Source organism: Plectrocnemia conspersa, unplaced genomic scaffold (assembly GCF_051122295.1).
Source record: "Plectrocnemia conspersa isolate PC_06_02 unplaced genomic scaffold, ASM5112229v1 ptg000013l, whole genome shotgun sequence".
Taxonomy (NCBI): domain Eukaryota; kingdom Metazoa; phylum Arthropoda; class Insecta; order Trichoptera; family Polycentropodidae; genus Plectrocnemia; species Plectrocnemia conspersa.
In genome coordinates this window covers 4914409-4939935 of record NW_028277177.1, presented here as the reverse complement: position 1 = coordinate 4939935, position 25527 = coordinate 4914409, and the positions used below count along the sequence as shown (strand labels likewise).

Genomic DNA, 25527 nt, shown 5'->3' with positions numbered 1-25527 from the left:
GCAGACTGAAGGGCATAGATTGCCTACTTAATTGATCTTACCTACTTAACTAATCTTCAAATAGTTTTAACAAATATTTATAAATAAATAAATTTGATAACTTACACTTTTCCAATCTCCTATTTAGACTTTTCCAGAAACTCGTCTTGTTAGCCGGATGTGTCACTGGACTGAAAAAATAACTAATTATATATGTAAAGTTTTACTTCGGTCGCGATCTCATTTAACCACTAAAACGTCAATTAAATATATGTACGATCAGTCATCGTTCGGTCAAGGTAAATAACTTAGCAAAGGTTTTAAAGAGGAGTTTGCGCACACCTCGACACTGTCCTTGTTCCTCAGCGCTCAAGTAAACTAGTTCTTGGCTTAGCGGCACTAATTGCGATTAGTACTGAGGAAAGCCACAGTAGAGTCACACTAGTAAAAAAAATCATCCCGAGATGGCATCCAGTAACATTTTCGCACTTTTCTTCATTCTTCTGTTGGTTGACAGTCTACCAGATGTTAATTCTGCAAATCTGCGTAAGTCTTAGCTAACTAAAAAAATACTTTTATCACTGAACTATTAAACTATTCGGATTGTGTTAATTTTAAAAGGTGTTAGGTATACTTATAGCTCTATTTTTTGCTACTTGTGAAATTTGGATTCCATTAATTTCCGATATAATATTAGAAAATTTTTCTTATAAATAAAAATGCAACCATTACAATCTTAAGGCTAAACCATAAAATATATAGTAATAATAGTTTTTGGTATTTTCAGTTCATATGTTAATTATTAATATGTTCTTTAACCCTTTGAAATCAATATTTCTAAACGTCTGTGTTGTCTGGATCACAATTTATCAGGACTTATTTTTAACTCTCGAATTAAACCAGGTAACTATTATTTTGTTGGGCTTTTGTTTTGTATTATCTAGTTATCTATTATTTTTGATATTATATACATCATTGTTATATATTTTTAATATTATATATTCCCTAACTATTTACTATTTATATGGTCATTCCTCATTTATAAAAATATTTTCTTTCAAATATATATAACATATTTAATATGTGTCATAAAAGTCTGTGTTTCGCATAATATTCATAGGATTTCATTGATAATTGCATTAATAATTATGAAAATTCAAAGATCAGCAAACGTCCTTCTCTATTGATTGCATTAATTATCTAATAATAATATTTTAAAAGTACGAAACACGATGCCCGACATTGAATATTTTCTGATAAATATTTTTAATTTTTTAAAACTCCTGAAGTTCACTAATAAAATAGCAATAAATAAAAGTAATTCAGGTATTTATATTTTTAATACTATTATAAATAAGGATTTTATAACATGAAAAAATAAGATAATGTTGGTTTATATTTTATGAGCAACAAATACTTGGCTATATACAATATGTTTAGTCTCTTGTATTCACGGTTTGCGGTAGCACGTTATCGATAGTTAGCACGTCGTTGTTCAGCTCAACTTTCAACTTTTGAGCACAGTTGCCGTAAAAAATGCAGCCAGATGGCTAGTTGACCGCAGAAAATAATTAATTAAAGCAGCTAGAATGACATATGGAAATGTCACGCTATTACTGTTTACCATTTGGTAGGAGTTCTTGTGACAGACAGACAGGCACATGATTTTTCTGTTTTACAGTATAGATTATAGTTTCCCATCATGATCCTTGCACGTGTTTATACTTATCTGATTTCTTAAAACGCCTAAAGTTGTATAATGGTTTAATCAATAAATTATGATAAAAACACTAAAAAATATATTAAATTTTATTTAATATATTGAAGTCCAATTTTACAAGCATCGTATTCGTTGTAATGAGCGCAAAGTACAAGTTTATGAACGTGAAATGCGAAATTAACAGTTGATGTGTATTTTTTAATATTTCCCTAATATCCAATCAATCAAATTGTTTAAGCGTACTTTTTTACCTAATAAATTAATTTTTAATAATAATACAACTAATAATAGTATATTGTATTTTTTTTGAAATACATTAAACGCTCGTAACTTCGCGCTTTGCGCTCGTAATTTTGCGTAATTGTTAGTGTAACTAATTATTAAACTAAATTAGGTATTTAAATAAACTTTATATATTTAAATATATTTCTATAGCATAAATATATAGTCATAGCGAGAATACGAACACGAATTTATTTTTAAATTACATAAATACTACACTCAGTAAAGTATTAGATGGATTGTTCTTAAATTAAGCATAAATATATTTGCAATATGATTTTTTAAAAGCCATTTAATAATGCATACTTTTGAGCAAAATGAAAATTACATATTTATTTTTTAATATTTATTAATTTACCACTTATTGATCGGTTAACTAAAAACCAAATCTTTTGACCTTTCAATTAAATGGTTAGTTAATTTTAAATTAAGTGGTCAGTAATATTATTCATGTATGGTAACTTTGTCATAAATGATTGATTGTTAAGTATAAAACCATTATGTATAATTTGTATCCATTAATTAAAATTTTTGACGGCTTATTTAAATAAATAAAATTAAATAAAAATTAAATTGATTCATTCAATTGTTTTTTTTTTGTTATAAACTCAGTTTTTTGTCAGTGATACTGCTCACATTTTTTGATAATCATACAAGTAAACCGCAATTACATCATACTATTGTTTCATAAACATTATTTTTTACAATGCAACAATGAAACAGTCACGACACGTAATTTAACTGTTTATTTATTGTGCAACGCAATTTTTTTATGATATGATTTTCAGCTTCCTTCATAAAACCATGCCTTCGAAACGAAGAGTTACACAACTGTATTCTGAACGAGGGAAGAAGAGTCCAGAAGCAATTTACAGAAGGCATTCCAGAGCTAGGGATTGAGTCCATAGATCCTCTGATGGTTGGCGATATCGAACCTGTCATAACTCCTGGAGGTATGCGTTTCAAGCAGTTCAACGCAGTCTTGACGGGGCTGAAGAACACGAAAATGATGGACTTGAGGTGAATAGAACAATTACTAGCATTCTTTAATTCTTTGGTTACCGAATCTTTTTGGGTTACTATTTAAATATCTATGTATTACATAATACAAAAAGTATGTGTTCGGAAAAAATGCTATTTGTACCTAAAGCAAATAACTCACTGTTTCTTTATTCAGTAAAAACATTGGATCCAAAACAGCAAATTTCGGCAATCAAAGGGTTACAATTTCATCTGCGCTCTCTTTTTATAAAATAATCCAATGTTTGCGTTAAAAATCTGAATCACTATGCTATATAAAAGTGTACCTAAAAGATTTGCGTTCTTTGTATAAATTATTTTGAAAAGATATTTCATTGCCTGAAGATATCGACAAGATGGGTGCGGTGTTTGCTCACAGTGCAGGATAACGCAATCGTGTGTAAAACAAAGTAAAAGTTTAAGACTCATTACAAACGCATTTTGTTTCTAACAATCTGTTTATCTGGAATAAGTGATAACGGACATCAATACTTATAAAAATTCTGGTACTACTCTTTCCTTGGTGCCATAAGTACGTGCTTAGTGTGCTTAAGGGCTAATCCAGCACTGGATATAATGGACAATTCATTGAATTACAACATGTGCATGTGCATCTGTTGCACCTATCTCGTTGATACCGCATACGTGAGAACAATATAACTATGTAAAATATAAAGTTTCATGACTTGATTGAGGAAGAGGTTAGATTTTTATCATGAAAACATTTAATGGTGCTTAGAGGTCATGTTGCGGATTAGAAGATTATTTTCTGTTATTGAAATAGTGACGTAAACTTGTATTGTTGCATTTACCTTAATATTATGCCTTAAACAAGATGTAGACAAGTCTTTTAGATATGATGGATATAATTTGCGATTTTTAATCTTCAGGTTTAATTGCTTCAATATTAAAATGTAGTGATAATAAGATCATTAAAAAAGTGGCAAGATTTTCCTCTTTTATAAAATGTTTCGTTGAAATAATTGTATCTATGTTATATCTTTATGGTAATAACTAATTGTTGTAATACGTATGTATGGTACACGCGTTTATTATTAAATCATTGTTAAATCGCAACGGTTTGAAATATGGTAATAATTATATGTATGCGCTGTGTCGTTATCTTCTGTATGAAAGCAGCTGTCGTCTCTGTTGATTTAAAGTAGCTCTGTTTGGCTGAATTATCGTAAAGGGTGATCCAACTTCAGTTTCTGAAGATGAAGAGACAAACAATCGTCGCATAAGACACTGGTTATCTAAAGGTTAAGTAGCAAAACCTACATTGAACCCCGGACTCACTGTAAAAAATGTATTTTTTGTGTATAATGGGATTGCAAAAGGATTGTGCATTATGAAACTCTTTAACCTAGCCAAACAATTGTAGCAAGTTTCTATCGTGATCAGCTGGATCGTTTGCATAAGGTAGGAAAATAAATAGGCTGCACTTGCCAACGAGTCTTGTGGCGAAATTGGATGAAAGGTTTTATCTCATCCACCTTGCTTTCTCCGATTACCTTTTATTTCTTATTTTGCTTATTAACATATCCAGAGAGGTGGAAATGTGACTCATCAGAGAATTTTTTCTTTGAACTCCAATGTAATTGTGTATAATATAATACATCTTTTTATTTTATAGATTTGACACCGTTGCCAAAACAGGACATTCACACTATTTTGGAAATTTGACGATGACGTCAAATTATACATTAGAAGGAAAGCTTCTTATGTTCCCAGTTAAAGGAAAAGGCGACTGTATTACAAAAATAAGTAAGTTAATTAAATTTATGAAACAAAAATATCTTGTCTTAATATATTCGAGATGCCTTATCAGATTTAATAATCGCTGCAACATTGACCTATTTTAACAGATCTGCCTTTGAAACTTAGTCTTCAATAAGGTCACATTGTTCACTTAAAATGGCTTAATTAATCCGCGAGAAACTAGTTTGCAATTATCGATATATTATGTATATATTCAATCAGACAATTATCTAACAATATGTAAGCGCTGTAAAGTTGTTTTATTTGTAAGCATACTTGATTGATTTTACTTAGTTATTATATGTACATTGAATTATAAAGGAATGAATCAAGCGTGTTGTTTTTATGGTTACGATTAGAGCTAATAATGATAAACATATATTCAGCGACATATTTAAAAGTCAACGTTTATAAAAAAGAAAGTCTTTCGTTATTTATTTTACAATTTATCTGAATTTTTATGACAGGGTGTGAGTCAGATGATGTTTTAGCGAATTAGGTGTGAAAGTAATTAGTAAATGCATACTATTTCTAATATGGCGTATGTAAATATAAACAGTGTAGAAGCATGAACCTGGAAGTCATTCACTTGGATTAGTGCCGCGCCATTGTATGTGTCTATGTGTGATCACGCTGGCCAGTGGCAGTTGTTGGGTATTTGATTAAATGTATAATAACTTTTGGTTACTTCATATTACGACTTTACACAAATGGCGCACAAAGGATAATTACAAAAATATTGGTCGGGGTGGAGGGTTAAAAAGGAGTCGGTCGATTTTTTACGGCTTCGACTCCACAGCCCTGATATTGCCATTAAAAATTATATTTGTTGATACAAATGTGTAGAAAAATATAGCAGTTAAAACTGTTTTTGTAGTGTACTGACTGTTATTAGTTAACGAAACACAATTATAAAATAAAGTTTATTTAGCATTTATAAACAAATTGAGAACAAACGATTGAACGTCTTCATGCCCGCACCATTTCACATTTCAAAGCAGAAAAAATATAAAATTCACAAAAAATAACAGACAGAACATTACAACCGTTTCATTTACTTACATAAATTTAGCCAGAAAGAGTATGTTACATTTTCAACTTTCACAACATTTCACAAATATGTTAACAATGGTAAAGTGTTATATGGAATTTTTATTATAGAATGCAATATTTTAAAACTGAAATGGCTCCGTTTGTGTAGAAAAATATAGCAGTTTTAATAATCTTTCTTGGGTACTGATAGTGATTAGCAACAGGATTTGTGAAAAAGAATATAAATTAAAATTATATGATTAACTTTTGTGATTTTTTATGGCACTAGATTTTTAATGAAACAACTGGAAATGATTTATATTTTAATGTTGAAGGGTTGTAAGTTATAATCTGTATGTAAATAAATTGTGACTGTTTCGCACCATTATTTTAAATCTCGACTGTTGTTCCTTCCATCTTATAATGTCATTTGATACAGCTAGGTTGTTGAAAAAAAAGGAATTTGACAAAAAAAATCTATGATATTAATATGATTGATTCTTTAACAAAACAACATTAAATAAGGGTTGAAGTTCCCAATATAGCTTAAAATGCCTGCCGATCCACAAATTCTCTTGAAAGTCTTTTAATGTATTTATTATCTCATGATTAATTTATTTTATTTCACATCTTAGAAGACGCCGATTTGCAGATGGATTGGACTTGGGAGATCTACACGGCTGAAGACGGAAAAAACTACACTAGAATGACCGGTTACACTAGTAAATTTGATTATGGAAAAGTGAACACAAAGATGAATGGACTCTTTAACGATAACAAAGAAATTGGTTAAATAATATTTTGATTCTAATAAACTAATACCCAAACTTCTTGATTATAAATTATGTATATGAATTGCAGAAAACATAATTAACAACTTCATCAATGCAAACGCCAAGGATCTACTGAAAGAAATAGGTGGACCGGCGATCAAGAAGGTCGAGAATAAGATTACTAAAATATTCATGGACTTCTTCAAGCAGATTCCGTACGAAGAACTTGTATTACCAGCTTAATTTTATTCCACAGCAACATTTTATATAAATAAATATCAATTTATTAATTTAACAAGTTCTTTTTATTTCAAAAGAGTATCAAAATCTTATAAAACGCTATTTAAATGATTAAATTTAGCCTTTGGTTCAGACATATGCATCGAATTCCATAGAGAATCGTATATTTCTATCACTTTATAACCCATGATTTCTAAATGTCGGTTTCGCAGTAAAGTCCTTCCGCTTTTCACATATTTTATTATAGGCGAGTTGGTTTCTTCTTCAAGATCATATAGTTTAACTAACGAATTGCTCTTTTCTAATACGATTGCAATCCTAAAAAAATACATATTAGTGTTATAAAAATATATTTGTTTAATTATTTATATAAACTTACTTTTGCACTTCCATTTCGTTACAGTTTTGAGAAATTGGTATAAAATTTCCGTTTCTGTCTTTTTGAAGATGAAAGTCTATGTTGTATCCGTAAGGTGTAGAATGAAATATTTCTATAAGGTTCCTATCATCGACAATTTCTAGCAAATGTTCCAAGACATCTTGTTGGTAGTAGTTCATTTTTATAGATGCTGAAAATAAAATTTAAAAATTACAATTTCTTTTTATCAAATGATTTTTAATTTTATTCAAATAAAAACATAAAATTTCTCACTGCACAGATATTTTGTCAAAATTTAATTTGTGCATATTAACTAATATTATTCTACTTCAAATTTTTATTTATTTGACTATTTCAAATGCTTACATGCAATACACACAAAAATAATTTTTCTCAATGATTTTTTAAAGTTAAAATTTATTTTTATAGTTGCCATTTTAAAACAAGATGGCGGATCTGGCTGGCTAACAAACTTAGCGGAAATGTGTAAAAGCTCTTTTATAAAAAAATGTTTCATGGCAAAATGTGTCCATCACAAGTGAAATAATAATTTAAAAACATATTTTTTAAATTCAAATTTAGTTTTAATATTAAATTATATAAAATTTTAATATTTAAAAAAAATATATTTAACCATCATGAATTTAAAAAAAATATAATAGTCGCCATTTTGAAATAAGATGACGTAACAAGTTGGCTAAGAAATTGGCCTAAGCATATAAATGACCTATATTTTTTAAATTTTGATGGAGATCTAATTAAAACTAAGACAGTTATTGTGTACTCAAAAACCATTATATCCCATATAAACGACAGCAAAAATGTTAAAAAATTGTTATATTTTAATTTTATTTTTATTTCTATTATAGACCTCTTTATTTTTTTATAGGATTTCTTTTAAATTTTTAATTTATTATACTTTTTTGAATAACCGCCGTTTTGAAACAAGATGGCGGATCAGGCTAGTTAACGAACTTAGCTGAGATATTTACAAGATCTACTTTTAAGAAGAGTTGTCTTTCTTAATGTGTACTATATATTTTTTGTGTATTATAATAATACTATGTAATGTTTTTTGAGCATCATGACGCATTGGGGTAACCTGTTAGGTAGCGATGGTCTTAATTTAATTTGAATAAATAATTAAAATCCTCTGCATTAGTATTATTTTAGAAAAACTACGTTATCAATACATCATATTATATATAAACATGTATATATATTTTACCGTATGTTGCAATTTCCTGAAGATATTTCTGATGAAACCAGGGAATTTTATGCTCGGGAATTTCTAGGCAAACTGCTCGGTTCAACTCCATTAATTTTTCACGCACAGATTTGGGATAATGTGGCTAAAAATTTATAACAATAAATTAAAAGAAATTATACTTGACAATTCAAAAAATGCTTACATATGGACTATTAAACATAATTTCATCATCCAGTTTCTCCATAAATTCAATTGAAAATATATATTGTATGATGGTTTCGGGTAAACATTGAAAGTAACACAGTGTTATACTTTGATCCAATAACTTGATACTTTTTATGTCGTACATATCTCTAAAATAAATTAATACATATTATTTAATAATTTAATTTTAAATATCAAAAATGAATACCTTTCAAAGATTTCTATGAACAATTTGAGGAAATCTTCTTTAGGAGTAATGGCCGTGTTATAAAAACAAGTCATAACTTTTAAAATTGTGTCGCCATATATGTTTTCTTTTTTAAACAAGCAATAATCGGCGATTTTATTAAGAAATGTTTTCGCATATATGTTGAGATCAAAAAAGTTATAAATCGACTGTCTGATGCTTACAGACGACAGTTCGTTATACACAACTTTATTGTATTTTGTAAATATCTTATCCATGTTTTCCATACTAGACTTATTACCTAGCATAATATTAGTTTTACATATATTGTTCAAGTTGAAGATAGAACTTTTTTTGTCATTTAAAAACCTTGTATTGCAGTCTTTAATTGATGTTTTCATAGTATTTATTAAATCCAGATCGTATTCAGAAGCGTTCTTTTTATTCAACAGCTGCAATAACTGTAGACTCTTCATCAAGTATAATATATCTCTGGGCATCATCTGATGAGCAATATTGTGATATTTCTTGATGAGCTTATCCAAAAAGCTATAGTAACTTTTTTCGTTCGTGCTTATGGGTTTGCAAGCGATGATAAACGATAAAATCCGAACAAACTTCCACGGCAAGAAGCTCTCGTAACTTTCGGCAATGACGTTTTGTAAATGTTTCAACATTGAATTTTCGAAATATTTATTTCGGTAAGTGCCATCGATATTAAAGCAAAAGTATATATACATATGACACAAAAGTATCGTTTTGTTATTATAAAGTGAATTATTAATAAATAGCTCTGCAGTTCTATACCAAAATTTGTCGCAAATTACCGGATCGTTTATTTTAAGATATCGCAAAGAGTTGAATATGGACAAGAGTGTCGTAGTATATCCAGTTTCGACCAGTTGAGCTACAATATTTTTCAACAGGTTCCTGTTGCTTAGTTCCGATATTGACGTTTGACAATAGAGCAAATCAGGCAATTTTGTGTAAGTTTTAATTCTGTCGTCAAACTTTATCTCTTCTAACAACAATTTTACTTTGGCTTTTAATTCAGTTAAAAGTAATGCTGGTTCCAGATGATCTTTGAATACCTAAAAAAAATATACATTACAGCAATTTGGCAACAAAAATATGATAATATTTTTTACCAATATAATGTTTTTTGTATTTAGTTAAAAATATTAAAAACAATATTTATGATATATTGTACAATAATTTATTTATTTAAAGCTGAGTTTTGAGATCTACATTATGATTAAGATTTTTTAGTAATATGTGTAAGTATAATCTAGCGTACAACATTCTAGTGAAGAACATTTTTATCAATTTTGGACCAATATTATATTACTAATAATGACATTAATAATTATTGTAAGACACATTCGTTTGTGGATATTGTAAATAACAGCAAATGTAACATAAATATAAAGGATTTATGAACAGAAAAAGTAAGAAAAGAATTTTATCAAACTTTATAATAAATAACTAAATAAAGAAATTATACGTTTAGAATTATTATTGTTAAGTTAAAATATAGTAATAATTAGCTTGCAGCTAATTCTATATAAAAATAATTAGCACTGAAATAATATAAGTTAAACCGAATAAATACCATATAAATTACCTTATGTAAAGTCACTACTTCTTCAATATTCATTTGGTGTACCATAGGAGTGATTATATTGCAAATCATGTATATATCTCTTGAATTAGATATAAACCAATGACGAAGATTTAAAAAAATTAAAACCTGTAAGAAAAAAAGTTATGAATTAAAGTATATACTATTTATATTTATAAAAAAAACGTATATTCGGATTGTATTTATATTTTACTTTGATTATTTTTAAAATATACTCATTCGTATTTTGCATGAAACGAAAACCTTTAAATATTTTTAGAGTAGCATATCGTTTTGTGTGTAGTTTTGTCTCCTCTAACTATAATTTTATCTGGATATTGAGAAAAAGCGTTTAAATCTAAGCATGCCAATTTAAAGGACAAATCTTTCGGAGTTTTCACTTCGTTACCCTGTGAGACGCTTGGTGGATTTGAGTAGTATATATTTTTATAGCGCTAATATTAACACTTTGGGCTATATCGCCGCACATGTATGGCGGTTGATCTTTTTCTGTTTTGAGGTACCCCAGATATTTATATATTTACATATATAACTGAAGAAATAATAAATAGAAAACATTATCTTTATGTTTTTAAAATTTGCTTTAATGTAAATGATTTTCTATAATTTACTATAAATGAAATATAAAATAATAATAATTAAATAAAAACAGAAATAATTATGAAAAAATACATAAAATTAGCTCACTTTCGGTGGATAATAAATTAACAAATGTGTATAAATTAACCCACTATTCAAAGGATTTAAGTATATACATATGTAAATCAGCTGTCGGTATTTGACAGCAGGGGCAAATGCGGAAGGGTCTGTACGAATCCAAGTGGTGTAGCAGTTGTGGAAATAACGAAGACCTTGTAGTGTCTTGAATTTTTGCAAACCCTTTTATACGTTTCCTGCGAGCAGCTTATACAAATGGGGAAAATGCTTATTTATATCGATTGGGTTGCATGGTCAAACTCCACTTTTTAAAGAACACCATAAAGAAGCCTGAGTTTATATCTAATGTAGCCATCCATTAACAAATCAAATGTGATGAATTCATGTCTTTTAGACAAATGAATAATAAGTATTTGTCGTGCGAAACAATGCCATTCTTTTTTAAACAATACGTTTCGATAAGTACAATACATTGTTTAGTGGTAACAAACGGTTATATGTTATAAAAGTTTATGGTGATATTAATTTAGTTGTTTTAGAAAAAATGTTATACTATGGCAATTTCTTTATAAAGTGCATTTGTTTAAATTACACTTTCTAACGGTGAAGAATGTAGAGTCCGCTACAAATCTATTATTATTTTGAAATGAAAATTTCTGAACTTAATATTTGAACATATACCTGTATTAAAGTTTTATAATCATTTGTAGTCAACACTCCTGTTTTTAATAATTTCATTAACTTTTTTTTATAATTGTTTAACAAATCCTTGCTTATAATAATATGAATATTACCATAGCAAACAGTGAGGTTATGAAAATCTTCCACTGAATTGCAATTATCTGAAAAATTCAAATGATATAGATGTATACAAATATTTAAAATTAAGTAACATAGTTATAGACACCATTTAAATGAACATACTTAGCAACGTATTAATAGCTGGAACTATTTTTGCAGCAGTATAAGCAAATCTTAGACCGTTCGGTGATAGCATGTAATTGGTATATTTCATTACTGTCTTACAATCTAACTCATGTTGGTTTGCTAATATTTTATCGTTACATGCTTGTATCATATTTTGGAATTCTTTTTTGCCTAGATCTACACTCATTTTTTTCAAGTAATACAAACAGTACACAATTTCTTTTACAGTCATCGAATCGAGTCTATTAAATAGATTTGCTAAAAAATTATCAAACTCCACGTTTGAATTCCGATCTTGAATGTAATTCTCTAGAAGTTTTATAGGTGAAGTGTCGTTGTCTATTTTGATTAAGTTATCTAAGTAAGACTTGTTATATTCTTTTTGAAGGTCCCATAGAACAAGAACCGCTTCACATAAATGTTTGCATTTTAACTCGGAACTTTCGTCGGATACAATATCTAGCACTTCTTGTATTGAGTTGCAGTTTGTTAACTTATTAATTAAGGGATCGCTAGTATCGTACAAATTTAATCTGACGTTTACTTCACTTAACATATTTTCAATGATGGGCTCATTTTCGAATGTGTCCGAATTAAAATCATCATCGTCACATTTAGTTGTATAACACTTTAAAACATTGTAATTCATAGGTAAATAGTCATAGTATTTGTAAGATGACGCAGAACTATATTTATCACACTTTTTAACTGCAGACACTATATTTCTCTTTGCGTTTAATAAACGTAAGGATTTTAAATAACAAAAGTTATATCGTTTTGATAACACTTTATGCAAATGCGACATTTTTTATAAGCGCATCACAAATGTCACGTTTAAAAATTTAAATATTTTATGAATTGGTATGAAGGTGTAAATAACCTAACTAATATACTGTGCATGGTATTTTGACAGTTGTTTAGTTTTAACTTTAATATAGGTCTTAGGTAAATATTTCGTGAGCATCAAATTGCGTTGCCAATTTAAAAATCTGACTTTAAATTTAATTAACTATATTTATAATTACTTTCCTAAAAAAATTACCTTAAAATATTCATTAAGCATTTACAAATAGTAAAAGTTCGATATTCAGTGAAAATAAGTTGGGAACTACAAAAATAAGCTAAAAAAAGCTAAAAAGTTTCTTTCGGTTAGAATGTCTTCATTTTGTATTACAATCACTGGCGGTCGATGAAATATTGTGTCTCAGTCGCACGATCGCAAAAACACTGTATTGATGCGTGTGTCAGAGCGAGTCCTTGACCCTTTTGCTCTGTCACACGTATGCATCAGCACGGCGTTTTTACGATCTTACGGCTGACACAATGTTTCATTGCAGTCATGCAAAGCATAAGAGCCCAGCTTAACAGGGTTCCCAAATTTCTAAAACTTTTGCTGACGGGATGTCAGCGTTGACAAGAGAAGTGTGTCCGTTACGCCAGTGCTACCAGAGTGCCGCCAAGTTTTAGCCATAATAAACCTTAATAAATAAATATGAATAAGCCACTACACACTCATTATATAAAAAAATATTATCAATATAAAAAGATCGAAAGTTAAAATATAACATATACAATATAAATACATAATCGAGATAGAGTTATCTACATACTCACATACAAATTTTAGGAAATAATATATTTTATAGTATTACTAACAAGGTAACCGTTTATTTTGAAATTTGCTTTTAAGGAATGCAGTAAGTGAAACTATTTTATTTTTCTTGAATCTCGCACCATCATAATTACATAAGAAGCAAATAATTCGAAAAATTGTTTGAAATACAAAAAAAAAATACACAGAAGTTTTCACAGAGCAATTTGTTGCACAGTTTCTTTAAGTAAGTTCACTTTTGAGAAAAATACATTATTTATAATTTGCACATACGACAGATTAAGTAAATATGAAATATTTGTGGTTTAGAAAGTAAATTTTTAGAAGTTTATATTATTGTTTTACTCTTCTAATAACTCTCGTGAGTGTTAAAGGGTCCTTTAGTAATATAAAAATCATAAAAGATTACAAAAGAAACATAATCTTGCATTGCTGGTTATTGAATACAAATAAGCATAAAAAATGAAGCTTAAAAAATATATTAATGATTTCGAAAATCTTCAAGTGAGAAAGAAAAAAAATTAAAATAGGTGAGTCTATTTTTTTCTTAAATGCTCTATTATGTGAATTTGTACAAACATGTAGTAAAAATCATTTCATCTTCAATTAAAAAAAAATCTATTTTATTTCATAGTAATTTATGTATGTTGACCAAAAATTTTTAGTTACGTCATAGAAAACAAATTAGTCTATTGTATTTATAAATATTTATTGTATTTAAATTATATTGCTGAAAAAAATAAAGATTATTCTTAGAAAAAAAAATTATTAGGGCCAAATAAAAAAATTGATTCGCCGGCCGCCATTGACGTTGACGTTTGTCTGGTGCATCTGATAAAATGCTAAAGAAGAAATTAACGGTTTTAGATCATCCAAATCCAGATCAATTTGATGTCAATGGTATGTGCATCCTATAAAATTATTTAATTCATCAGCAACGCTTCTTGAACCTACTGTGTAAAAAAGCTTAAAATGTAGATATTTTTGTAAAAAATCGTGTTTGAAATTTTTTGTAATGTCAAACACGTGAAGAATAAACTTATGAGCTAAAATTTGAGTAAATAATTGTAAATTGATTTACAGATGAAACTGAATTTAGAAGCGCTGTATTATGGCTGGAAGATCAGAAAATTCGACATTACAAGATCGAGGACAGAACAGCTTTGCGCAACTTAAAAAATCCTGATTGGAACAAAGCGTTTGAGAAATACCAAAATGATCTTCGAAGCCCCGTAATCGATAAAACACCATATGAGCAATTAACTTGGTTGACTTCAATGGCTATACGATACGAATATGCCGATAATGGTAATACTATAACTAATCTTAATTTAAAATTAATTATGAACATCTTTTTATATGGTATATATTTCAGCGGCTGAATACAATGAGAAGATTAGTGAAATACGTAGCAAGAGATCCTCTGTTCCCAATGTGATATCAAGCAATCCTCTGGATAATCTAGATTGTATGTATACTTACTTTCTTTTTAAATCTAAAAATATATGTATGTCCTTACTATGTATAAAAACGATTAAACATTAGCTTCTGAACCAAAATATTCGGCCAAAACTGAACATATATAAATCGAAACTTTACAGTTTTGGTTCGATTTCGTTTTAAAAAGTTACAAAATCATGCTTACTGCTCATCTGAAGCGTATTTTTGATCCGGTTTTCAAGACTGATTTTCATTTACTGAATTTTGGAAATGCACAAGGGTCACCCCTAGTCATCACAAGGGTGACAAATTGTGAATCAACAATTATACCAGTCATAGTGTTGTCAGCTTATTCCCAAAGTCTCACAAAAGCAGTAACAAAATCCCTTGTGGGGATACAAGTATGTTCTGATTTTGATAAGTTTGTCATGGGTTATATTAGTAAGAAAATTGTTGGATCGTGCTTGCTCAGATTTTCTAACTTGATTATTTCCGAGTTATTTGAGTGATCATAGACAGTTTATAACCTATGGGGACGGGTTGTCGAATGATTACTTTACTTCATCAAGAGTTTCTCGAGGGTCCAATCTTGGCCCTCTACTCTTCTCATTTTTTGTCAAAGACATTAATACAGTAAGGTGTCAAAATGAGTGATTATATCTGAGCGCAGTTCATAGTCAAAGTACTGGTGTATGTCACACAGGCATATATATTAATTTTATAAAATAATGTCCCTTATCTCACAAAAATGATAACCAATTTGGGTGTTCTATTTCAAGACTTTGAGTGTTCTATTTCAAGAGTATAGAACATAAAAGTAATTCTTCAAGCTGACGGTAGGGAACAAATCTAATCTAATTACAAAGTTAATTTACTAAAACAAATTTTATTATAAAAGCGATTTTTTTTAATAATTTAATTTATTTTTTAAGAAAATATTTAATTCAACTACATAAGCACAAAAAAACATAAGTAAATATTTTATTTTTGTCAAACAAAATAAGCTTTTAGAAATAGCATTGAATTTAAAACTGAATCAGGTAACTTATTTTTAATTTTTGTGATAAATATTTCTGCTGTTGAGAATATTTTGCGTTTCTTTTACATTTGCAAAAATGTATAACTTTTTATAAATTAATCATAATTTCACTATTCTTTCAGTGTTTTTAACAGTAATCACATCAATGATGCTATTGACACTTAACCAACTAGCTGGGTAGTGACTATCTTTTATTATTTCTGACCTTTCTGAAGGGTCCAGTAGTATCTACTGGCAAAAACTAAAGTGTTTTGTGCTATGTCTATGAATGAATGTTTGTACTTTAAGAAAAAAATATTTCAATGCATAATTATTTTTATAGCCCTGGTTAACTTCCCATGTGAGGGGCAATCAAAGAGCTCTTTGTATAAACAAGAGATGATAATAAAACTTGATCGTAAATTATTTTTAAAGCTGACAGAGCTATAAGCATAAAATTTTTAACCCAAGAAAGACCTAAATATAATTTTATATATGATAATTCACATTGTTCATTTTATTCACATAATTAATTATTATCTATTTATTTAAACTAGAGATAAAATAAAGTAGAATAAAGCAAATTATTAATTATTCTTTTATGCAACCCACAGATTGAAACCCACTAATAAAATAATTTTAACATATGAACCAATACAATGCAGAATATTTGATAAATTTTTGTTTTTTAATTCCGTTTAATTCAAAAGTTATATCTTTTTGTTATAAATCTGTGTTGCGCAAAGTTCTCGCGAAACAGCCCGTCAGCCAAGTGTTGAGTAACAGAATAATTTTTGTTTTGATATCTTCAACTCTAAATCAACAATGGCAATAAAGAAAAAATAACCCCAGTTAAGCTATATTATGTTTTATGAGTTTTAACTTGGTCATAATGCGTCAAATGAAGTTTAAAATATCTGTAATACAATGGGCAAGTGTCAAATGTGGTTCTAAAACTTTTGTTCTGGGAATTTTGACTACGTGAGGTAGTCCTTAATTGGTTGTTAGTGAGGATATTAGGGTTGCCAGCAAAGCAGATTTGAGATTAATGGTATGGAAATTAGCACAAACGCTCAATGTTTCGCCAACATCAGTTATGTAAATTTGCAGAATATGGTTATGTCATAAATTATTGGAGGAAAGCCTTGCGCAGAAAATTTAAAAATGTCAATAATTAATGATTCTAGAACAGAAAGATTTATTTTTGATAGATCCCCAAATCCATCAAAACAGGATTACACTCCAATAAGATAATGTTGTACATTTGATGGGATATGAAGGGCATAATTCATTGAGTTATTGCATTATAGGCTGACAATGACGACATACACATCGCTCAGGTAATTCGTTTAAAGGCGACATTTAAAAAAGTATTGCTTCCAAAAATACAATATTTTTCGAATCAGATATAAAAGATTTGATTAACACGTAGAAAATAATTGTAAAAGATGGAGAATATGTAGCTCAGTAAAAATATTATGTGTTAATTTTTAACTCATTTAATCCGCACCTTTAAAAACTCAGACTTATGGAGCAATTTGATACTTACTCGTTTTCCGTCGATGTTAATTTTATTGTCAGCAATGATTTATACAAAAATTTAATTTTTTGTGTTTGTTATTGAGAAAATCTTTTCATTTAGTTTTTTTATTTTTTAATGGAGAAATCTTCTGGTTGTTCGTGATTTGTCTATTTAATTCCTCTTTCATCGTCAGCGTCACAATTTTAATCGGATCGTCATCAGTATTATCTTCTTTGTCTTCAATTACTTCTAATAGTTCTAATAATTTTTTTCTATATATCAAAAACATTTTTTTGGAGCAATTCTCAAAAAGCTTTTCATTGCCAACATATTCAGGCATTTGTAAAAAATGTATTAAACAGATGTGCTGCTATTTATTCTTTTTTAAGTTTTTGATTTTTGTGCTGCAAATATTTCGAATAATTTTTATATCATCTTGGACATCTTTTCCAATAGAAAGTTAATAATAATTTCAGAAGTCACCTTTATAGGATCGAGTACTTCAGAAATAGTTCTTAATCATTAAATCAATTAAAACGATCTTTCAATGATGTTTAGTAACTTTAAAAATCCTTCTGTCATGGAAATCAATAAATTCCACCTTGTATAATATAATAAAAAAATATCTTCAATGTTTTGAGCTCGTCCATTCATCCATTGTCAAGCTAAAGCGAGCATTCGCTTCTTTTAAATCTTTTATTTTGGCAATCATTTCATTTTTTTCTCTTCATAAAATTTTAATATCAATTTCATGATTGATTCTTTGGCAATGTAAATCCTTTTTGCGTAATATATTCTCGAAAGGAATCACTATTCGTAACCCCTCTTATGGAAAAACCATCTTTAGTAGCTAGTCGAGCAACAATTTAAGGAACTGATTGTGTTTAGGGAGGGTTGATATATTCTAATTCTTTTGGCACTATTTGAAAATTCAGTTTTTGTGGACTCTTCTTTAGTATTTTTTATCCATATGAATGCGATGAATTCTTTCTAGATGTTTTGCTAATTCAGTCGTGTTTGACCCTTTGCATGAGATTTATTTTGGTCAGTGGGTGCATTGGGCTGACTCTTTTTGTGTGAGTTTTTTGTAATGTTTAATGAAGCAGGTGGGAACATTTGCCTCCCCTTGAATTTAGTAAAAAAAATGCATTTGGATGATTAGTCGTGTCAATACGTGTCTTGTTATTTTTCGGTTCATCATCATTCCGGGTATCCATTTTAACCAAAATATAAAAATAAAAACCACCGATTCGCGACGGCAGATTTTATACCGACCGAAGTTTCTTACGAAATTGGATGCTATCTGAGTTTTTTAAAAAAATATCTGCAACTACTGCAACAAACAATATTTGTGATGTATTGGGGGACGTATTTATTTTTCGTAAGTGCCAGAGAAGATTTAAAAAAATTCAGATAGGAGATTTTGATATTAAAAATAGTCGTGTACGTGGAAGACCTGCAAAATTGGAGAAAGACGTATTGACCACAGAAATTGAAAATAGTACGTCCCAAACTATTCATCGATTGGCCTCAGAGAGCTCAGATTCTCCGAATCCACCACTCATGATCATTTATTTATTTTATTTATTTATTAAAATTATAACCATCATGATCTGACAGGTTAATCTAATGCGTCATGATTGCCAAAAGTATAAAATATATTACAATTTTAAAAAACATACAAATATATGCATTCATACAAATTCATATATACATATATAAGTAAACACACGAAAACAAAATAAAAGAACAGACACAAATCACCTCAACAGGTGTGTATTGTCCCACACAAATTGAACCAAAACTCCAAAAGTGCACGAGAAAATGTTAATATCTCTATGCACAGTATTGAGCAGACGTACGGCCTTAGCTAGAGAAGAGTTGGCAAGTGCTCCAGTTCTAGACTATACAGGCAAGAACAGTGGATGCGACCAAGAACTATAACCACTTTTCGGAGCCCACATTTGAAGCTGCTCGATCACCGAAGGATTGTTTACGATGCTCTTGAGCAATTTCCAGAAGTGTTTAATTATATAAACACTTCTACAGGAATCCAAATCGTAGAGCTAGTTTCTTGTATGCTGCGGACTAGAGTATAATAAAGAGTGCGCAATACTAAAGTATTCCTGAAGTAGCGCGCACATCTTAAGATAAAACCGAGCATTTTTAATGATTTGCTGTGAGTCTCTGCAATATGCTGGCTAAATTTCCAATGTTCTTCGAAAGTCACACCTAAATCCTTAGTTAAAGAAGACCTGTCTAGAATATATCCGCCGAGATGGTAGGAGTATTTTGCCAGCATCAACGACCTTGAAAATTAAATTGTGTGACATTTCTTTACACTGAAAGGCAATTGGTTATAGCAAGCCCATTTCCATAAAGAATTGAGATCTTCCTGCAGGTCGAGGGAATCCGAAATTGACTGCACTTTCTTGAAAATTTTCAAGTCATCTGCATATAATAAAAAATCTGAATGATCTATTGCTGTTTCTATGTCATTAATGAACAATAGAAACAACAATGGACCCAAGTTGGATCCTTGAGATACTCCAGTAGAGGTCTTATATCATTCTCAAAAAGAGTTCTTATACTTGACGAACTGATATCTATTGTTCAAGTAATTTGAGAATAGGTTTATAAGACCTTCAGAAAACCCTAAATTAGACAACTTTTTCACAAGTAAAGCATGATTAACTTTATTGAATGCCTTTTCAAAATCTGTGTATACGACGTCCACTTGTACACCAGAGTCCAATGATCTTAAAATAAATCGGAAAATGATCTTGAAAAAAATCATTTGAAATAAATTGGCAAAAATTAGAGGCAGGGCGTATGAATTCCGCACGAGTTGAGTGACATAAACAAAGAAGCATGTGTGTGCACTTGCTGAGAACTCTTAGATCTTGAAGAAAAAACACCATTTTTACACCATCTGGTGACTGGAGATGAGAAATGGGTACTATATGACAACCGTAGAAGTAAAAAACAATTGTTACCAAAGAAGCAGGTAGCAAAAACAAACGGCGAAACCCGGACTGACTGCAAAAAATTACTCTTGTGTATTTGGTGGGATAGCACAAAAAATTATGCACACTATGAAATTATTTGGATAGCACAAGAAATTATACACACTATGAAATTATTCGACCTGGTCAAACGCTTACATTTTTGTGTTTGCATTACAATTTCTGCATTTTTGAAAATCTGTGGCGATTTCTATTTCTGGGTGATCTTGCACTGTTAAATATGATTTTCTCAAGGGTTGATCAATTGAAAGCCTTTGTAATAAATTATTTTTATCTTAATTTCAGTTACAAGTGATGGTTTTGTTTCCGGCATAGCAAGAGTCGCAACAGTCGGTTGTATAGGTCCACATCATGATCCTCGAGTGCGACTCAGTGCTCTGGCTTCCGTCGTTAAAAACACACCACATCCCCCGCCGACTGGAGCTAATACGGAAAAATGCGACAATCCCAGCGACGTATTGAACTTACTGTTCATGTCAGAGTTGAGATCGTTGCAAACATCGATCAACGAAGCTTTGGTGGCCGTTCAGAAGATAACGGCGAACCCAAAGACTGACTCTAGTCTCGGCAAAGTGGGATTTTGAATAATGAAATCCTGTTTATTTGTGTTTACATGATTCTTGTCAAAATAATATATATCGATCTGACATAAGTAGATCTTTTTTCTGATGTATTTATAAAAGAAAATAAAAAAATAAAATTATTAAAGTGGAATATTTTATTATTACAAATTACTATATAAATTCATTATTGATATTCAAATATATCTAAAGTAAATTAAGTCTTGAACGGTGGCCAATCGCATATTCTTGCAATACCTAACCCTGAGAATCCTGAAAAAAAAATGAATGAATATTAAAACGTGACTTTTTATCATAGGGGTCAAATGATAACGATCATGACGAGTTTTATATCGTAGCACGTATTGATAATTAAAATATCATAAAATCTATAATAGATATGACCGTCATTGTTTTAAAATACAATTCTTCAAATTCTAATAAATATTTATATTTTACTAGAAAAAACCCAATAATAACATGAAAGCAATACTAAATTTCAAATAAATAAAATTATAATCAAAGTGGTAAAGATTTACTTAACTAAAAATTTAAAAATAAATATATAAAAAGTACAGTAAAGATATTAGGAATATTTAAATTTATTAAATTAAAATATATTTAATTATTAATTTAATACCTAGTAGTACCAAAAAAAAAGGTAAAAATGTTGGATTTCTTTCCCGTATATGTCATTTTTTATGAGAAAATAAACCTCAAGCATTAATGAATCATTTAAGATCTGTGCACTATTGATTAATAGTATTCTTAAAGTTAATTTTTACCCAGGGCAATGATGTACAGCGTCGTTTTCCCGATTGGCGCTGGGTTTTTGGAAGCAATCGTTGCCATGTATCCTCCGACGCCAACCAATCCTAAGCCGCTTATGGCTCGGCACGCTGCGCAATTGCGATCACGTCCTGTCACAATCGAAACCATCTTAAACGACGGTTCATTGATAATTGCCACTGACGGCTAAGGTTATGTTTACTACTAAAGCAAAATCATTGACAATAGACTGTCATAAAAGCAAACATTTTGACCATGTACTAAAATATTTATTTTTAATTACAATTGAAATATACATATTATTTTCAATAAATAAATAAATAGCAACTTCAACATCTATTTAAATATTATTATTATATAAATATGTTTTGTATAAATAAATATATTTTTTTCACTTTTCTCTCTCTCTCAATTTGTTTTGCTTGAACTATAACAGATTATTCCAATCATCCTACAATCAAAGCCACATAAAATATTGAAGTGTCTCGTTTAAAAAATACAATAAATTAAATGAGTTCTAAAATAATTTCGAAATATTATAGTTTAACATTTGTATGGCTGTACTGCATATTGAGAATGCGTTTGCCACTGTTTTGTATTAATCATTGTGGGAGAACACTTAATGGATTAAGGTACGTGTCATAAATCATAAAGGATTAAATATTTATCACTTTAAGAATAGGTAACGCGCGTAGCCGTTTCCAAACTACCTTATCGGACAACAGCAGATTATTTCAAATAAATTCGCCACCTTTTCTAATTGGTCGTCCCACCGGACGGACCGCAAAATCTACCATGAAAGGGCCATGAACATAAATACTGCAACCCTTCAACTAAAAACCAATTCCAAAAGACACCCCGTCTCAACTGTTGCGCAACAAACAATTTATCTTTGTCTTAAGAAAATTAAGACACCGGACCCTATAACACGGACTTGGTATATATAATTAAATTGAAACAAAGTCGATACATAACAAAACATTTCTTTCCATAAAATATCAAATTCATCTAATTTATTAACACTTCTTTCTAAAAGAGGTTCTACACCAGAATAGTTTTATTAAAAAAATACATTATTATGTAATATATTATATTTATTTCGCAATGTTATTTTAAAATTACATATTCTAAATAAATCTTTTTTATGTATTATGTTTAATTTTGCTAATTTAAACTTTAAAATAGTCCACTCCTTGACCATTTTCTGGATCCGTTTATGTTTCCCCCCGTATTCAAATTAACAGTATGGCGATCAGCTGGATGAGATCAGGAAATTTAGAAACCGAATATTATTTTTATTACATAGAAATGCTTAACTTTCATAGGAAGATAACTAACATCGTATGTCTTAATACTGTAAAATATAAATTGTACGACTTACGCTTAGATTACCAACCCATCTTGAGAGACGAACCGTGAACATATTTTTTAATGTTAAATTGCAAGAGAAATTGTGAATTTTAATCGTTTGATTGGCATACAGTTAAGAGATAAATATTAAGTTGAGTATAAGTGAACATAAAGTACAGACTTTTGGAAGGATTGGAAGGCTCTGGTTCATTACGGCGTAATGTCTGAAACGTCAACTGTGGTTTTATTTTATTCTTTGTCTGAGCTATATGTGTAACTTCAGTTACGGTTTGGTACACCCGTGGTGGCCGTAGTGATGTACAATATGCTACGTTACATTTTAGGAAACGATGTGGGAGTCCAAGTCCCACAGATCGTCAAATATAATATACATAAATCAATCAGACAATGTTTTAATAGTGCGAAAAAGTCGAGATAAAGTATCGAATCAAAGTTACAAATTAATGTTGCAAATTAGTAAGAAATTAAGAAAAGAATTAGGAAGTAATATGTTGTTACTTTGCTTGGTTTTATGTGTACCTGCTTAGTTAAAAACACTCGTATGTTTCAGAGATGGTTAAGTACAGAAAAATATATAGTGGGGCGATCGTTTGCCATTCTTTTTGCTACCCCAAAAAAGATATCGCCGTTTCACGGGCCCAAATAAAAATTGATTTCTTAGTGAACGATAAAACTCGGAGCTTATCGAAATAAATTTCGGTAAGTCGTATGTTTCTAAAATGTTTTTGCTAGAATTTATAGATGTACCATTTGTATTCGTGCAATATATAATCTTCCTATTATATCAGAAGAAATAATAGGAAGATTAAAACATAATTTTGTCAATTAAAGCAAATTTGCATTTATATTTTTTGCTTGTTCTTTTCTAAAAATAATTATTGGATGATTATGTAATTTTCCCCACATCTACTGATAAAATGTTTATGTTTGCATTCATCTGAATTACTCATATGCATAATTTAAAAATTATATCGTATCTTCTTAAGATAATCGATCACTAACCAAAGATGAATTACACTCCCATTAGATTCAAGCCATACACAATGGTTCACCTTACTATAACTCAGAGAATATATTGTTCGAACTGTCTGAACAAGACACTGAGAACTTGTACCATCATTTTATAGTAACACGGAGAACCTATGTAACTTTATTGACCAACCGTTCGTTTTTACATTTTTTTCGTTCAGTTGTAGATATTTTGGATATCATTTAAATTCTTAAAACTCAATTTTGTTGAAAATTTTACTATGCCGCCTAATATAAGAATTTTAACCGTTATTTTATTTACTTTGATTATACATTTATATACATAGTATATGATTGTTATAATTTAACTACATATTTGTATTTATTGAAACTCATAATTAAATTAAGTTTCATATATATTTTACAAAGCAACGAGGTCAGCGCCATCTTTTTTAAATAGAACTGGTATTGTCATTTTTTATAATGTATTCATAATATATTATATACTACAAAGGTTATGCATAGAAGCAAACTACATGCTACATATTTTAAATAAACAATTTTGAAGGTAAAAGATAATTTAAGGCTGACGATGATAACAACAGCTGACAACTGAAAAATTTATACGTCACACGTGTAACTTTTCGCGTAAAGAATCACAATATTAATTGTAAATGTTGGAAGGTTTTTGAGAGCTAGTTTCAAAAATACGTATTGTTTAATGATTGCAGAATAAAATGAAAAAAAAATGTATAGACAAATGTATAATTTAACATCACATAACTGACTATATAATTTGCTATATTTTAAATCAGATGTAATATGTTGTATTATAAATAATGATTATGTTTTTCAGCTGAAAGTCTTAATACAGTAAAATGCGATCTGTTACTTATTAAATATCGCTCTCACTTTAAAATTTTTATTGCTTAATATTGACTTTGAAAATCTTCCTCACTGTTGCAAGGGGGTCCCACGGTGTTTATGTTTTGGTGTCGGATTTATTTGGAGCTAATTCGATTAATGTATGCGTTACAGAGCAAAGGACCGCGGACGCTTTTGATTGGAGCCAACAATCGGTCTGACAGCCAGTGACGAGCGTCGAGAGACTTGAAGTGATCCGGTGCCGCTCCATGACCAGCGTTCCCCCCCTGACTTCCAATTTGTGCCGGTGAAAGGTGAGGAGCGACTTGTTTCCTCTTTTGCG

The 25527-nt window shown here is 29.5% G+C and overlaps 5 protein-coding genes across 8 annotated transcripts in view; 3 read left to right on the top strand and 2 right to left on the bottom strand.

The window, feature by feature from the left end:
- Window positions 1–275: 275 nt before the first annotated feature.
- On the top strand, window positions 276–6859 carry LOC148227107 (circadian clock-controlled protein daywake-like). 3 transcript variants are annotated; one of them, XM_088202468.1, is made up of 5 exons: window positions 276–525; window positions 2770–3001; window positions 4638–4768; window positions 6430–6582; window positions 6656–6859. In XM_088202468.1, exons 1-5 carry the CDS (start codon window positions 444–446, stop codon window positions 6808–6810), a joined length of 753 nt encoding a protein of 250 aa, XP_088058594.1. In that variant the 5' UTR covers window positions 276–443; the 3' UTR covers window positions 6811–6859. The 3 variants fall into 3 exon arrangements, with proteins under 3 accessions (XP_088058594.1, XP_088058595.1, XP_088058596.1); XM_088202469.1 differs by lacking the exons at window positions 276–525; window positions 2770–3001 and adding an exon at window positions 3299–3411; XM_088202470.1 differs by lacking the exons at window positions 276–525; window positions 2770–3001 and adding an exon at window positions 3347–3397.
- LOC148227106 (uncharacterized) lies at window positions 6850–13402 on the bottom strand. Its single transcript, XM_088202467.1, has 8 exons — window positions 12011–13402; window positions 11768–11928; window positions 10412–10537; window positions 8809–9878; window positions 8599–8749; window positions 8415–8538; window positions 7187–7376; window positions 6850–7125 (listed from the first exon to the last, which is right to left on the bottom strand). The coding sequence occupies exons 1-8, from the start codon at window positions 12816–12818 to the stop codon at window positions 6897–6899; spliced, it is 2859 nt and encodes a 952-aa protein (XP_088058593.1). The 5' UTR covers window positions 12819–13402; the 3' UTR covers window positions 6850–6896.
- Window positions 13403–14392: 990 nt separating this feature from the next.
- LOC148227104 (tRNA-splicing ligase complex subunit RTRAF) lies at window positions 14393–25498 on the top strand. 2 transcript variants are annotated; one of them, XM_088201110.1, is made up of 4 exons: window positions 14393–14525; window positions 14709–14933; window positions 15001–15093; window positions 25359–25498. In XM_088201110.1, coding segments are annotated over exons 1-4 (381 nt in total). In that variant the 5' UTR covers window positions 14393–14464; the 3' UTR covers window positions 25361–25498. The 2 variants fall into 2 exon arrangements, with proteins under 2 accessions (XP_088057236.1, XP_088057235.1); XM_088201109.1 differs by lacking the exon at window positions 25359–25498 and adding an exon at window positions 20917–21339.
- On the bottom strand, window positions 21332–22222 carry LOC148227105 (uncharacterized). The gene is made up of 2 exons (XM_088201111.1): window positions 21977–22222; window positions 21332–21464 (listed from the first exon to the last, which is right to left on the bottom strand). The coding sequence occupies exons 1-2, from the start codon at window positions 22128–22130 to the stop codon at window positions 21409–21411; spliced, it is 210 nt and encodes a 69-aa protein (XP_088057237.1). The 5' UTR covers window positions 22131–22222; the 3' UTR covers window positions 21332–21408.
- Window positions 25477–25527, top strand: part of LOC148227103 (venom dipeptidyl peptidase 4-like) — a 45226-nt gene continuing 45175 nt past the window's right edge. Inside the window, exon 1 of the mRNA XM_088201108.1 lies at window positions 25477–25498. The gene's annotated coding sequence lies outside the window, so the exon portion shown is untranslated. The remainder of the gene's footprint in view (window positions 25499–25527) is intronic.

Bases quoted from the DNA above. Each gene is read 5' to 3' on its own strand.
- LOC148227107 (XM_088202468.1), top strand. From the start codon at position 444: ATGGCATCCAGTAACATTTTCGCACTTTTCTTCATTCTTCTGTTGGTT. The intron at 526-2,769 runs GTAAGTCTTAGC...TATGATTTTCAG, and splicing joins TGTTAATTCTGCAAATCTGC to CTTCCTTCATAAAACCATGC. The intron at 3,002-4,637 runs GTGAATAGAACA...TTTATTTTATAG, and splicing joins ACGAAAATGATGGACTTGAG to ATTTGACACCGTTGCCAAAA.
- LOC148227106 (XM_088202467.1), bottom strand. From the start codon at position 12,818: ATGTCGCATTTGCATAAAGTGTTATCAAAACGATATAACTTTTGTTAT. The intron at 9,879-10,411 runs GTAATTTATATG...TATTTTTTTTAG, and splicing joins AAGTAGTGACTTTACATAAG to GTATTCAAAGATCATCTGGA. The intron at 8,750-8,808 runs GTATTCATTTTT...AATTTATTTTAG, and splicing joins TTCATAGAAATCTTTGAAAG to AGATATGTACGACATAAAAA.
- LOC148227104 (XM_088201109.1), top strand. From the start codon at position 14,465: ATGCTAAAGAAGAAATTAACGGTTTTAGATCATCCAAATCCAGATCAA. The intron at 14,934-15,000 runs GTAATACTATAA...TATATATTTCAG, and splicing joins ATACGAATATGCCGATAATG to CGGCTGAATACAATGAGAAG. The intron at 15,094-20,916 runs GTATGTATACTT...TCTTAATTTCAG, and splicing joins TCCTCTGGATAATCTAGATT to TTACAAGTGATGGTTTTGTT.
- LOC148227105 (XM_088201111.1), bottom strand. From the start codon at position 22,130: ATGGTTTCGATTGTGACAGGACGTGATCGCAATTGCGCAGCGTGCCGA. The intron at 21,465-21,976 runs GTAAAAATTAAC...TTTTTTTTTCAG, and splicing joins GCTGTACATCATTGCCCTGG to GATTCTCAGGGTTAGGTATT.